Raw genomic sequence first — 15,773 nt, 5'->3', positions numbered from 1 at the left:
CAGTGGATCCCTGAGAGACAGGAAGCAGGACAGGGCCTTACACATGAGCAGTCACACACACACACACACACACACACACACACACACACACACACACACACACACACGCTGTCACAGTGGATCCCTGAGAGACAGGAAGCAGCACAGGGCCTTACACATGAGCAGTCACACACACACACACACACACACACACACACACACACACACACACGCTGTCACAGTGGATCCCTGAGAGACAGGAAGCAGGACAGGGCCTTACACATGAGCAGTCACACACACACACACACACACACACACACACACACACACACACACACACACGCTGTCACAGTGGATCCCTGAGAGACAGGAAGCAGCACAGGGCCTTACACATGAGCAGTCACACACACACACACACACACACACACACACACACACACGCTGTCACAGTGGATCCCTGAGAGACAGGAAGCAGGACAGGGCCTTACACATGAGCAGTCACACACACACACACACACACACACACACACACACGCTGAGAGCAGCCTTACACACACACACACACACACACACACACGTGCTCAGAGCAGCCTCACACACACACACACACAGCAGTATCTCTCTCACACACACACACACACATGCTCGGAACAGTCTCACACACATGCTGAGAGCAGTATCACACACACACACACTCAGAGCTCCACACACAGGGAGGACTATCCTCTGGATTAAATCGAAACCGCCAAGCAGCTTAAGAAAAAGAGCTACTCAGTGTAAAACCTCCTAGATCAGTCCAGCACTGTATTTCATCAAAGCCTCTTTTCCGCTAAAGATGGATTCAGGCTGTGCATCACATGGAAGCCCCTTCATTTTAAGATGGTGCCAGACTAATCTGGGGAAGTTTTTTGTTTTTTTTGGATCGAACAGCAGTTTCCTTTAAAGACTGCTTGGCGGTTTTGATCGAATCCAGGGATTATTTGGCCAGTTCATCACTCAGACATTCCAATGTGATGTCATAATCAGAGAGCTTCTTGCCCCAATGTGATGTCATAATCAGAGAGATCCTTGCCCCAATGTGATGTCATAATCAGAGAGATCCTTGCCCCAATGTGATGTCATAATCAGAGAGATCCTTGCCCCAATGTGATGTCATAATCAGAGAGATCCTTGCCTCATTTAATAGAGAGTCAGTTGTACCCCCCCCCTCCAGTTATCCCACTGCAGTCAGTTCTTTAAAAAAAGAGAGAGAGAGCTGAGCGTTTCCCGTCCGCTCTCTGGCGTTCGTTCTTCCCGCGCGCGACTGCGTCTGATGAAACGCTGAGCTGATCGGCTGTGGCAGCGCCGTGAAGAACCCCCACCCCCCCCGCGCAAGATTAAAGCCGAGCAGCGGAGCATCGCTAGGCTAATCCGCTAATTAGCACGATCCTCTTCCTCGTTTCGCTGCACTGCAGACAGGCAGCCTGCTTATTCCAGCTATTATTCCGGTAGCCGCTACGCTTCAAAAACGCACAAAGCTCTGTTTGTAGCCCAAAGTATGTCGGAGAAAAGCATGTATTAAATCACAAGCTGAGCAAGTCATTGGAGTTGTTTTATTGAAAATATCAGCATTGTGTTCTGCATAATTACGTTAAAATGGACTTTTAAAAAAAAGTTGTTAACTTTGACTAAAAAACTTTTTTTTACGATCGTTCCTTTTGTTTTTTTTACTAACATATTTTCACACTTAGTTTTGTTTGTAGCTGGTGAGAAAATACAGCGCAATAGCATAATGAAATGCTCCTGCACACCGACTCTTGCCAAATCTCAAGCTAATGTTACTGCGAGTGGAATTTCAGAATGATAAAATGCAATTTGCATGGATTGAGTTCTGGCCCATGCAGCTCAGAGCCAGCTGAGCAGTTTCACAGAGAACCACCATGATCCGAGCTCTCTGCTATTTATTTATTTTATTTATTTATTTATTTATTTTTGTGGTATGTCTTCTGATGTTGCAGAAATTTTGTCAGACTGCAGGATTGAACTTGAGAGGCTGCAGGAGAAACAACAAAGAGAAAGCCCACCTGGACACCTGAGCAGTACTTGGGTACAGTGTCTCCCTTAAATTAGTTTCATCTCATTGAAATGAGAAAATATCTTAAATGCAGTCTGGAGACAGAGCCATTCGGAAAGTGTGGGGGGGTGGGGGCTGGGGGGGGGGAGGTGGGGGCGAGGGGGTGGGCTGTTTCAGTGTGGAGGTTAGACACTATTGAAAGAGCTTTGCATTAACTCAATCACACATTCTCATTGAGTCTGACAAAGAAAGCCTGAGTATAGCAGGCATGGGGCTGGGTATAGCAGGGATGGGGCTGGGTATAGCAGGGATGGGGCTGGGTATAGCAGGGATGGGGCTGGGTATAGCAGGGATGGGGCTGGATATAGCAGGGATGGGGCTGGATATAGCAGGGATGGGGCTGGATATAGCAGGGATGGGGCTGGGTATAGCAGGGATGGGGCTGGATATAGCAGGGATGGGGCTGGATATAGCAGGGATGGGGCTGGATATAGCAGGGATGGGGCTGGGTATAGCAGGGATGGGGCTGGGTATAGCAGGGATGGGGCTGGGTATAGCAGGGATGGGGCTGGATATAGCAGGGATGGGGCTGGGTATAGCAGGGATGGGGCTGAGTATAGCAGGGATGGGGCTGGATATAGCAGGGATGGGGCTGGGTATAGCAGGGATGGGGCTGGGTATAGCAGGGATGGGAATGACTGCTAAACTGCCGTTTGGACGATTCTGGAGAGACATGGGGGAAAGAAAGTTTCAGCCGTCACCTGAGGCCACACATGTCTTCGTGAAATTCAACAAAAACATCTTACTTACTTACTGTCTCTCTCTCTCTCCCTCTCCCTCCCTCTCAGTCTCCCTCCCTCTCTTTCTCTCCCCCCCACCCCCTCTCTCACTCTCTTTCTCTCTCCTGCTCCCTCTCTCTCTCTCTACCCCCTCTCACACTTTCTCCCTGCTCCCTCTCTCACTCTTTCTCTCTCTCTGCTCCCTCTCTCTCTCTCTCCCCCCCACCCTCTCCCCCTCCCCCCCTCCCTCCCCCTCCCCCTCCCCCCCCCCCCCCCGGCCGGTGGTGCTCTGATGGCGGTAATCAGTGCCGTGTTGGGAGCGCGGTGCCAGGACGCGGGACAAAGACCCCTTTGAAGGGGCTGCGGGCGTTGCTAGGCAACGCCAGAATGCCGGCGATAAACTCCGGCTAAGCAGCTCAGTGGAAATGCCTGTGAGTTCCCGGGACAGGAGCGGCGGGCGGGGTGGGGGGGGTTGGGGGGGCAACCGGGGGTTGACCGGGGCGGGTGGGGGGGGCAATGGGGGGCATCAGTATTCCGCTCGCATCCGGAATGGCCGCGGGAGGGAGGAACACTCCGCCAAGTCTCAGCCAAATCGAAATAGTGTCGCCCCGCCCCCCACCCCAGTCTGCCGTTTCACTCAAATGAGAAGCTAACATTAAACCTTACACTGCACGAGTGCGAAAGATAACTGAGTCACACACAGAAACAACAATTCAGACATGGCGTTGTGAGAAAGGTCAACCAGTGCTGCCGTTTTCAAGGAAATTTGTTCTCGAAGATCAAGTCGGTTGCATGTAAATAAATACCAATTGGTAAAATAAAGCAAGATGTCTCCCTCAGAGGGTTGTACAGTATGCAGTCTGCTCTTCAGGAATCTGCATGAAAACCCTTGTAAACTAAATCAGCACCCGCACGTGTCTGCAGCCAGCGAGCGGCTACGAGTGCTCGCCACCGCTGCTCAGCATGGCAAAGAGCGGCAGGTAAAGGTGTTCTGCCAAGTCCCTAACGCTGTGAACAAATGTTCCCTCGGGCCTCCTGTCATACTCATAACGCGTTAATAAACACTACTTTGGGCCTCCTGTCATACTCATAACGCGTTAATAAACACTACTTTGGGCCTTCTGTCATATACATAACGCGTTAATAAACACTACTTTGGGCCTCCTGTCATATTCATAATGCATAAATAAACACTACTTTGGGCCTCCTGTCATATTCATAATGCGTTAATAAACACTACTTTGGGCCTCCTGTCATATTCATAATGCATAAATAAACACTACTTTGGGCCTTGTGTCATATTCATAATGCGTTAATAAACACTACTTTGGGCCTTGTGTCATATTCATAACGCGTAAATAAACACTACTTTGGGCCTTGTGTCATATTCATAATGCGTTAATAAACACTACTCTGGGCCTTGTGTCATATTCATAACGCGTAAATAAACACTACTTTGGGCCTTGTGTCATATTCATAATGCGTTAATAAACACTACTTTGGGCCTTGTGTCATATTCATAATGCGTTAATAAACACTACTCTGGGCCTTGTGTCATATTCATAATGCGTTAATAAACACTACTTTGGGCCTTGTGTCACATCCGTAATGCGTAAATAAACACTACTCTGGGCCTTGTGTCACATCCGTAACGCGTAAATAAACACTACTTTGGGCCTTGTGTCACATCCGTAATGCGTTAATAAACACTACTTTGGGCCTTGTGTCACACTCTAACGCGTAATAAACACTACTTTGGGCCTTGTGTCACATCCTAAGCGTAAATAAACACTACTTTGGGCCTTGTGTCAATCTAACGCGTTAATAAACACTACTTTGGGCCTCTGTCACATCCGTAATGCGTAATAAACACTACTTTGGGCCTTGTGTCATATCCATAACACGTAAATAAACACTACTTTGGGCCTTCTGTCATATCCATAACACGTAAATAAACACTACTTTGGGCCTTGTGTCATATCCATAACACGTAAATAAACACTACTTTGGGCCTTGTGTCATATCCATAACACGTAAATAAACACTACTTTGGGCCTTGTGTCACATCGTAACGCGTAATAAACACTACTTTGGGCCTTGTGTCAATCCGTAACGTAAATAAACACTACATTGGGCCTTGTGTCACATCCGTAACCGTAAATAAACACTACTTTGGGCCTTTGTCAATCCGTAACACGTAAATAAACACTACTTTGGGCCTTGTGTCACATCCGTAACGCGTAAATAAACACTACTTTGGGCCTTGTGTCACATCCGTAACACTGTAAATAAACACTACTTTGGGCCTTGTGTCACATCCGTAACGCGTAAATAAACACTACTTTGGGCCTTGTGTCACATCCGTAACGTGTAAATAAACACTACTTTGGGCCTTGTGTCACATCCGTAACGCGTAAATAAACACTACTTTGGGTCTTGTGTCACATCCGTAACGTGTAAATAAACACTACTTTGGGTCTTGTGTCACATCCGTAACGTGTAAATAAACACTACTTTGGGTCTTGTGTCACATCCGTAACGTGTAAATAAACGTTACTCTGGGCCTTGTGTCACATCCGTAACGCGTAAATAAACGTCTGTACTGAGCGTCAGCCTCTCAGCAGCTCACGCCTCCCCAACAGCAGGAGCTGCAGCCATTTCAGATTTATTTTATTTTTATTTTCCTGGCTCGCGCCGGCCCGTAAAGGCTCGGCAGACGGCTCGCACCGCCACGGGCGCCGGGGGCTTTTGATTTACTCCGGGTTCGATAACAGCGCCGCCTTTTATAACTCCCAGAAGGCTGTGTGATAAAAAACCTCCCTTTCCACACGCTGCTGGTCTGAAGGACGATACAGCAGGGCGGAGCCCAGGAAGTTCTGCTGGACCCACTGACTGTACGCCCCCCCCCCCCCTGTCCACCCCCCGTCCACCTTCGTCCTCTGTCCCCTACTCCACCTACCACCCCCACCACTGACCCCCATCCCTTACTCACACAACTTTTTCCTCAGAGGTGCTCTAAGCACTGCAGTGAAACAGCGCAGGTGTAACACAGGTAACACAGGTGAGCTGAGAGGGCTGGAGGTCCCACTGCCCCAGGTGAGCAGTGTGGGCGTGGCTCCGACTCACCTGTCCAGCCAGGTAGGCAGCGGCAGTACCCCGTGGTGGGGTGGCACCCGTCGGCATGGCTACAGTCACACCTCTCCCTGCAGCCCATCCCATAGGTGCCGTCCTGACAACAGCAATGCAGGGGAGGGGGGGGTCAGAGGTCACGCTGTACAAGAGGCTGCAGGTTCAAATCCCAATTTATAGCACACATTCATAGAAGATTTACCCACGCATGCTGCAGATGAAGGACCATTACTTTTGTTATTCGGAATTCGTTGCATTTAGTTGCCAAGCTTTGAACAATCACACATCCCTCACAGTGCAGATTAAGTTAAGAACAAAGAGAGCAGTGTTCGTTCTGGCACTGAATCCCTTCCCCGTGTTAGGAGTACTGCGTTATGAAATAAGAAGATTTAGGATTTGGCCTTTGCAGTCACTGCAAGAGCATCCATAGCCCAGGGCCCTACTGTGGGGGGTTGCCGTGCTTGAATCCCAGCTAGTGTGTGACATAGTTGGAAACGAGCCACGAGTTTCGACTCTGTGACACTGCTTAACCCCGAGAGGGCAAACTGGCGGCAGGATTAATTTATCGGAGGACAGTTACTTTACCACACAGTCAAAATGTCCAGTGTTAATAAAACTCTAACAGAGCTGTGTGTGTCCCACAGGGAATATTTTACAGTGTATATGCATAGTTAATACACAGTGCTTCAGTTTTCACTCAGCCTTTTAGTGCTTTTATGAATTTGAGATCTGTTGGTATGTGCACCCCAATGCTTCTAAATTCAGTTTTGCCATTTTTTCCTTTCCATTGCAGTTCGCCGTGTAAGACGGTTATGATGGCATCTCTGCACTCTGGTTTACCAACAAAATACCATAATCTGCTCATTCCTGACTTTCTGACTACAGGGTTTTTTTGTGGAAGTGGATTTGCTAATTGAGGGAAGCTCTGACTCTAAGGCCAATCAGCTGCTGCTAATCGGGTGACCATGTGATTCTGGGAGATTTGACGAAAGTCTCTTCTGCGGTTCGAGTGGAGTGGTTTGTTTAAAAGCATTCATTTCACATTTATACAATAAAGAAGGGCTTTGATGTAACGCCACATAAACTGGACGTGAAACACACTACACACACATGAGGATCCACACAATGCTTAACCCCCATGGCCACAGTTCAGCAGATTCACGGGTGTCTTTGCAAGCTCATCTCCGATTTAGGCTGTGCAGAGCAGGTATCAAGATAACCAGCTTATTTAATGACAGGTTAAACACAGTAATGATGGTCTCCATAAGTTCTTTCAGGATTTACAGACCAAAACTCACTCAAAATATGCTTTTATGTTCTGAGAGTGACAATCTTTACTGACGCTGTCTGTACTGAGAGTGATTTTCAGTACTGACTGTGATTACCTGTGTTGAATGTGAGTGCATGTTATGTCTGTACAGCATGTAACTGTCTGTATTGTATGTGATGGTCTGTACTGCATGTGATGGTCCATACTGCATGTTACTGTCTGTACTGCATATAACTGTCAGTACTGTCTGTACTGTATGTGACGGTCAGTACTGCATATGACTGTCAGTACTGACTGTGATTGCCTGTGCTGTATGTGACAGTCAGTGCTGAAAGTCTGGGAGTTTACCTGGCAGTGCAGGTGACGGTCAGTACTGGGAGTTTACCTGGCAGTGCAGGTGATGGTCAGTACTGGGAGTTTACCTGGCAGTGCAGGTGGCAGTCAGTACTGGGAGTTTACCTGGCAATGCAGGTGACGGTCAGTACTGGGAGTTTACCTGGCAGTGCAGGTGACGGTTAGTACTGGGAGTTTACCTGGCAGTGCAGGTGACGGTCAGTACTGGGAGTTTACCTGGCAGTGCAGGTGGCGGTCAGTACTGGGAGTTTACCTGGCAGTGCAGGAGGCGGTCAGTACTGGGAGTTTACCTGGCAGTGCAGGTGACGGTCAGTACTGGGTTTACCTGGCAGTGCAGGTGACGGTCAGTACTGGGTTTACCTGGCAGTGCAGGTTGACGGTCAGTACTGGGAGTTTACCTGGCAGTGCAGGTGACGGTCAGTACTGGGAGTTTACCTGGCAGTGCAGGTGGCGGTCAGTACTGGGAGTTTACCTGGCAGTGCAGGTGGCAGTCAGTACTGGGTTTACCTGGCAGTGCAGGAGGCGGTCAGTACTGGGAGTTTACCTGGCAGTGCAGGAGGCGGTCAGTACTGGGTTTACCTGGCAGTGCAGGTGGCGGTCAGTACTGGGAGTTTACCTGGCAGTGCAGGTGACGGTCAGTACTGGGTTTACCTGGCAGTGCAGGTGGCAGTCAGTACTGGGAGTTTACCTGGCAGTGCAGGTGACGTCAGTACTGGTTACCTGGCAGTGCAGGTGGCAGTCAGTACTGGGAGTTTACCTGGCAGTGCAGGAGGCGGTCAGTACTGGGTTTACCTGGCAGTGCAGGTGGCGGTCAGTACTGGGTTTACCTGGCAGTGCAGGAGGCGGTCAGTACTGGGTTTACCTGGCAGTGCAGGTGGCACTTCTCGCCCCTCCAGCCCGGGGCACAGGTGCACAGTCCGTTGAGCGCGTTGCAGGCGGCTCCGTTCCCACACTGACAGGTGAGGTTGCAGCCCAGCCCCCAGGTGCCACTGGGGCAGTTAATGGAGCAGTCCACCCCGTACCAACCTGAGGGTCAACACCGAAGCCGTTAGCTTTGCTAACCTTACCTTAACATTAACACCCTGCAGCACACCCCAAAAATGCCTGACATACAACATTAAGCGTTTCTAACCGCGCATAACAACAGTGCAGAAGGCTTTCTGAGGTTGTTATGAACCCTTATGAGGTGCCATAGCAAAATATTTCTAAATATAAGAGTATTTTGCACGTATGTTTTTGTATGTATTATAAACAACGCTACATAAAACACTTTATGACAGTGCACGTCAAGCATAACCAAACTTTCTAATTTGACACTAAAATATGAACACGCCTGCAAGCTCTTTCAAAAATCTAAAATTGCATTTCTTACGAACAAATGAGACAAAACTAGGGGAGCATCTTAATTCTAAGCAAAAAAAAAGCATTCATCACAACGTAGAGAGACGAACAGACTGCGTGAGGAGTTGGCTCACAATCCTACTTCAGTGGCCAGATGGTGAAGTGAGTCTTCCATCTTAAAAAGGCCCTTTATGAAAGCAGTGACCATAACCCACACCATCCTCTCATGCATCAAAATCAGGCTTTCTGCTGTGGGTGTGGCCTCATAGTGTTAGTATGGGAGGGGTTTTTTAAGTATGGTGGTGGGGGGGGGGTCAGTAGACTGGGAAGTGAGTGTCAGTAGTTCTACAGGGGTAGTGTTGAAGCTGGGTGGGAGTGTGTCAGTGGTTAGAGGTTGAGGGGTGCTGGTGTGAATTTTACAGGGGTAGTGTTGAGGCTGGGAGGGAGGGTGTCGGTAGTTTTGGGGTGGGGGGGGGTACCTCCTTTAGTACCTGCTCTGCAGGTGCAGGCTCCATCCACAGGTGAGCACAGCGCCCCGTTCTTACAGCTGCAGGTAGACGAGCAGTGGCCGTGTCCGCGCAGGAGACTCCTGCTCCCTAGCACCCACAGACAACAGTCCGCCTGCTACGAAAGGCAGCACACCCCAAAACCACACCCCCACATCATCCCCTGCTACACCCACCAATCACTGCCCATGCTACACCCACCCAAAACCACACCCCCACATCACTGCTATTGGTTTGGCAGGATCAGCTGCTGGTATAACTACCAATACCACACTAACAGCATATGGTACGATATAGGGTTAATTTCAGTGTAAAACAAATTAATTAATGAATGAATGAGGAAGTACATAAATTCATTCATTAACCCCATAGGGTTAAATTACAGTGGTTATAATGGTGCATTTTGTTATTACAGTGGTTATAATGGTGCATTTGGTTATTACAGTGATTATAATTCTGTATTCTGTTATTACAGTGGTTATAATGCTGAAATTGGTTATTACAGCGATTACAATTGTGCATTTTGTTATTACAGTGATTATAATTCTGTATTATGTTATTACAGTGATTATAATTCTGTATTATGTTATTACAGTGATTATAATTCTGTGTTCTGTTATTACAGTGGTTATAATGCTGAAATTTGTTATTACAGTGGTTACAATGGTGCATTTGGTTATTACAGTGATTATAATTCGGTATTATGTTATTACAGTGATTATAATTCTATATTCTGTTATTACAGTGGTTGTAATGCTGAAATTGGTTATTACAGTGGTAATAATGGTGCATTCTGTTATAACAGTGGTTATAAACGTGTAATAACACCTCTTATTACTGACCTTGAACCCAGGGGCGCAGACGCACTCCCCAGTCACGCTTCGGCAGTCCGCCCCGTTCTGGCACTGGCACACCTGCCGGCAGGACTCCCCGAAAAATCCGGGGGCGCAGGTCTCGTTACAGTAGAGCCCCGACCAGCCAGGATGACAGGAGCACTCCCCAGACATGGGGTGGCAGCTGCGGGAGGGGGGGGGGCACAGAGGCCGAAGTGAGACGTCGCTCAGGACAGATTTACAGCCTCGTCTCACTGCATGTGACAGACTACAGCAGGCTGTGGCACCAGAGAGTTAGCGCTCCTGCTCAGGCCATTTCAGAGACAAACACAGAAATTATAATTTTATAATACCCTCCCAAGACATGAGTCTCTGGGCTTCATCTGTAGAACCATACATTATACATGATGAAAATGTACACTACATCATAGCCTATTTTTACAAATATTTTCACGTTTTGTCATTGAAGACACTTGTATTATGTAAAAAAATTTAAATATTGAAACTTTTTTAGCCAGGTCTCAGCGGGATATTATAACAAGCGTGCTCAAAATGTCAAAATAAAACGGCCTGTTTGGTGAGACAAAGCACTGATTGCAAAACAACCAGGATGGGCCACAAAGAAAAAAAAGCTACATTTATAGATTTATAGAACTTTTTTCTGTTGTTCCCAGATAAGAGAGTTTCGGATCAAGTATCTGAACTGAGAGACAAAACAGGTGCAATAAATACCCAGCAAGGAGCAAAATGTTCTTTTAAGAACAATCGAGTTTCATAGTGGGGGGGGGGGGGTGTTACTTCTCACTTCTCGTGAACAGAGGAACACTTTGGCTGGCCATGACTGTTGGAACATCACCAATTACACTGTTCAGTGACAGGGGGGCAGGGCCCAGAGTGATTGACAGGCGGGGGAGCCTAACGGTCGTCTACCTGTGGGAGTGGCGGTTGTCTGCACCTGGAACAGCAGCCCCATTGAAGCCCGGGGGGGTGGGGGGGGACAGCTGTGTGAGCGCACGCAGCACATGCGCCTGTCAGCTGTGGCGGTATGTCTGAGCCCCAGAGTCCGCCACAATGGCCAGCTCTGTCTGTCCTCTCGCTAACTGCATTAACAGACCCCCCCAGCCCGTCTGACACTGCCCCCAAACAGCCTCCCTCAGGGACACCCCCCTCCCTGCCCCCCCCTCCCACAACTCAGCCTTTTCTTTGGTGATGGTGAAAAAGACAAAAATTAAGGGTGTCTACCTAAAATAGCCTTTTCTGGCTTTTTATTGTTTTTTTGTCAGTTTCGTCAATTGTTTTCCACATCACTGATACTCTATGCCATCGAAACACTGCCAGGAAGTTCAGAATTTACACGCAGAACGGCGGCACATTTGTTTCCTGTACGTCTGCGGAGAGGCAGGAAAGAAAAAGAGTTTTGGCCGAGGAGCCGGCCGACAACAAATCAGGGCTTAGCGGGAACAAACGGCGGTAAGCGAGGGGATAACCCCAGCGAGGGCCGCGATTGGCCCGTAATCCCTCACTCAACAGCCAATAGCAGGGACCCGCGTTCTCTTTCCTTTTACTTTCAAATGGAAACTAACGATGCAGAAATCATCTTGCTTCTGTAGCGGTAAGTGGAGTATAAGTGGGCGGGTGGGTGTGGCTTACCTGACTGATTGGGGGGTGGGTGTGGCTCACCAGACTGATTGGGGGGTAGGTGTGGCTCACCTGTGGGTGTTGCGGGTGGGCGGGGCTCACCTGTGGGTGTTGTGGGTGTGGCTCACCTGTGGGTTTGGGCGGCTCACCTGGGGTGTGCGGCGTGCATGGGGCACTGCTGTGCCTGCGCAGACCTGATGGCCCTCGGGGCAGAGCCCACCTCGCAGACCTCCGGTGTTGGCCGGTGCTCGCACTCACCTTGGGCTGATGTGGTGCACTGTGCGGCGTTCCGTGCAGCGGCAGGTCTCCCGCAGCCCCGGACGTGCACGGGGCACGTCTGCACCTGGGGGTGCGGGAGAGCGGCGTTACCATCTGTCAGCCCAGCCCACTTGCCCCTCAGCCACGCCCACTACCGCACCCACCGCCACCTCCACCACGCTGCTCTGTTCCTGGCAAACGGCTCAACTCGCGTGCTGACGCCGGCTAACCAGCTCTCGTGTCAGTCACCGGATCTCTCCGTCAGATCGAGTGTCGCCGACACCACAGTTTGGAGGGCCGGGAGATATGTGGTCATAACGTGAGTGTACCGGAGAGAGAGCAGCTGCAGTGCTGACTGTATCTGAAAGGGTTAACGGAGAGCATGGACCAAAAGGCCAGAAGGACCCCACCTTTGGGGCCCCCAGCTTAAGCAGCAATCGAGTACGAGACCATCTTCATTACGCACACACCACAGGGGGGGTGTTCCAAATCTTATTTTCAACCCTTTTTCCTGGAAACACTGGTCCAGTGATCATTTTGTGGATCTCTTCAGCGTACACACCAAGATTCGTCAATCTGAATTTACGGGGTGCTCACTTTCACTGAAACACTTTGATACAGAAGGACATGCCCGTACAAGGTCATGGGTAATGTTTAGAATTTCATCGAGTAAAAGTCGCACACTTTAAGGAGATGTGCGTGATGTTCAGCCACCTTGCTCAGACAATAAAGGAGCCCTTTGTCGGAAAGTCTTCAGAAACGAAGATAAAAAGGGTGTGCGTTCAGATTCCTCCCTTCCTCCCCTCGACGGGCTGCACCCCACAATCTCTCAGGGGTCCCCCAGGGGGTGCCCTGGAACTCTTCCCGGCTCTGCTGTCGACAGGAATCCCATGACGGAGTGACTGAGGGATCCCGGAACGCCGGGATTGAGGGATCCCGGAAAGTCGGGAATACTCCGGTTGCTGTCGGCTCGTTATGACGGACGAGCTGCCAGGTTTCTGTCTCTAGGGCCTGTCATTAGGAAGCGTTTATCATCCACAGTCACTCGCTCAGCAAAGGTCTTTCATCGAGGAACCGTACGCCGCCTCGCTTGTTTTGATATCTGACGCCAGCACCAACTCGGGCGCAGACGGGACGTCTCTATTCGCACCCCCCAACCCCGCCCAACCCCCCCACACGCCCCTCCCCAACATTCCAGGTTTACTTTCCCGACCACTGCCTCTTAAACGCATTAACACGTATTTTCTCGCCAAGACAAATGCATTCGGTATCTCTGCACCACGACTGCAGGTTCAACAGCCATATAAAATAAAAAACAATATCCATCCATCCATCCATCCATCATCCATCCATTATCTACCCTGATTAGAGAGAGGTCTGGCCACTGCTTTCCACCCAGAGGGCAGGGTATGGCGATATGGCCCAAACGCTGCCGTGATGTCGGGCTTTCCCAAAGCTCTCATTAGCTCATAACAGTGCACTAGCATTGCTATTCCTGCAGGCTCACGGGCTGGGTAAGTATACGGGGCGCGCTCTCTGAGAACGGTAATTATGGGGCACAGGGCCTTTCGCCTCGGGCCAACCGACCACCCCCCCCCCTCCTTCCCCCCCCCCCCTTTGCCAGCCAAGCTCTGCCCAGTGCCTCTTATGCTTTTCAAGAACTTACTTCCTGACTCTTCAGAGAAAACCCCCAGACACTCCTTCTCAGGACAAAAAGAAAAACTTTTCAAATTTACAACAAAACAAAAACACACTGAGTGAGACAACTCTCCCATTTTTATTCCCAGAGAGATGGTGACAGATTTTTCAAAGCAGGAAAAAGAGGGTCACATCCGTCTCAGCTGTTCCCAAACAAAAGGGAACCATGGATAAAATGACAGAACACACTCAGTAACTCCACTTTCAGTGACACTAAGGGTGCTGACCACAGAACCTGAAGTCTATTGAAATGTGACTAAACGGTGAAGAATGTAGACGTCTTCTCAGTAATTCCACAGCAGACGGCATGGCAGCAGTTCGGGGACACAGAACGGTCAGTAGCTGCAGTGGGGATCACACACCAGTCTTCTCAGTAGACCTAAAACCGGGACGGCCGTTCGGAAGATTCACTCACGGAGCGGGATCCACGCTTAAACGGCTCAGATAGCCACGTTCCTGCCGTTGCAGTCAAGATCACACTCCATCGCATTCCCAATCGAGTATTTCCCCATAGACCCCACTGCATTACTCTGAAATGGTGGTGCAGCTCGGCGGGGCGGTTGTGTTATTTGGGGGTTTTGGTGGTGAGCTGGGGGCTCCAGGGCGGAGCCAGGATTTGGGAGGGGTCCCCCCCACCTCCCCCCTGGGGGGGTTGGTGGTTCCCCCCAGGCATCTGTCCCGGGTCGCTGCGGACGATGCCGCTTCCCCTGGCTCAACTCTTCACCCCACCCGCCGGTCGCATCCTCCTCACCCACAGACATCCCGGCCCACTTCCTGCTCCTCCGGAAGGGGCGCTGTGGTTTTGGGACGGAGGGTGGGAAGGGGGGGATGGCAGACCCCGTGGGGCGGGACTGGGGGGACCCCTAGATGAGCACTTCCTGTGCTTTTAAACGCAAAGCTGTCACACGTGCCGTTCATCACCACAGTAACCTCCACGGTTTGCGCTTTTTTTTTAGACATCTGGAGCTCGCAGATGTGGAGAGACACCAGGAAGGCTCGGCTATTTCAAACACCGCGCACGGCAGGGCACAAGTTCACCCCAGGCCAGTTCCCCGGAGGGCGAGCATTTGTTTTGACAAATAATGGTAGCACAAAAACCCCTGTGTGCTATAATTTACTTCCATAACCAGCGTTCCAGAGATGCCTGCAGACAAATATCAACTTTAATGATTCCATATCCGGCGTTGGATGGCTGTTTGCAGAGAAATATGAACTTTAATGGTTTCATAAACAGTGTTTAAGAGCTGTGAGTCTGTGCAAGTGCATTTTAATATTTGGCAGCGAGTTCTGTGTGGACTGAAGAGATGAGGTTTCTCTGATAAGAGTCTTCTCTGTCTTAGAGATCACAGCGGGTACATTTAAATGAGGGGAGGCCTCTGTATGGTCCTGTAAACAATGGTGTAATGCTATACAGCCGCAGGTAATCCTACATTTGGATCCTTCAGTGTGAATTCCAGACTGTTTGAGTCTGTGTGTGTGTGTGTGTTTGATGTGTGTGTGTTTGTGTGCGTGTGTGTGTGCGTGTATACAGTATGTGTGTGTGTGTGTATATGTGTGTATATGTGTGTATGTGTTTGTGTGCATGTGTGTGTGTGTGTGTGTGTGTGTGTGTGCGTGAGAGAGCATCCGGTCTCCTCCTCACTACAGAAAGTCCCTCGCTCACCAGCAGACAACATCGCTCTAATTTTGGAAAAGGGTCCTCTCCCCTCTCTGTGTTTACCGTTTCCCTCTTGGTTTAGTCCCACTGAGTCAAATAACAGGACTTTGGTTATTTTTTTTCCTGGGGGGGGGGGATGGGGGGGGGGGCAGTTACAGCTGGCAAGCTTTAAATAAAGCCGGCTGAAACCTGACCTCTCAAACTGATCGTTTTAAAAGCTTCTGTTTGATTTCCACGATGCGCTTTTCCCCACCACAGCCGCACAAGCCTGCCTGAAT

At 49.7% G+C, this 15,773-nt stretch overlaps 1 protein-coding gene across 1 annotated transcript in view; it reads right to left on the bottom strand.

Moving 5' to 3' along the window:
* The window catches only part of megf10 (multiple EGF-like-domains 10), a 75,472-nt gene that overhangs the window by 15,474 nt on the left and 44,225 nt on the right, over positions 1-15,773 (bottom strand). The window contains exons 8-12 of the mRNA XM_064308855.1: positions 12,032-12,225; positions 10,254-10,524; positions 9,397-9,529; positions 8,427-8,590; positions 5,938-6,040 (exon numbers count right to left, since the gene is read on the bottom strand). Coding sequence (XP_064164925.1) covers positions 5,938-6,040; positions 8,427-8,590; positions 9,397-9,529; positions 10,254-10,524; positions 12,032-12,225 — 865 coding nt within the window. The remainder of the gene's footprint in view (positions 1-5,937; positions 6,041-8,426; positions 8,591-9,396; positions 9,530-10,253; positions 10,525-12,031; positions 12,226-15,773) is intronic.

Source organism: Anguilla rostrata, chromosome 14 (assembly GCF_018555375.3).
Source record: "Anguilla rostrata isolate EN2019 chromosome 14, ASM1855537v3, whole genome shotgun sequence".
NCBI classification, from domain to species: Eukaryota; Metazoa; Chordata; class Actinopteri; order Anguilliformes; family Anguillidae; genus Anguilla; species Anguilla rostrata.
This window is presented reverse-complemented; position numbering and strand designations above follow the sequence as displayed.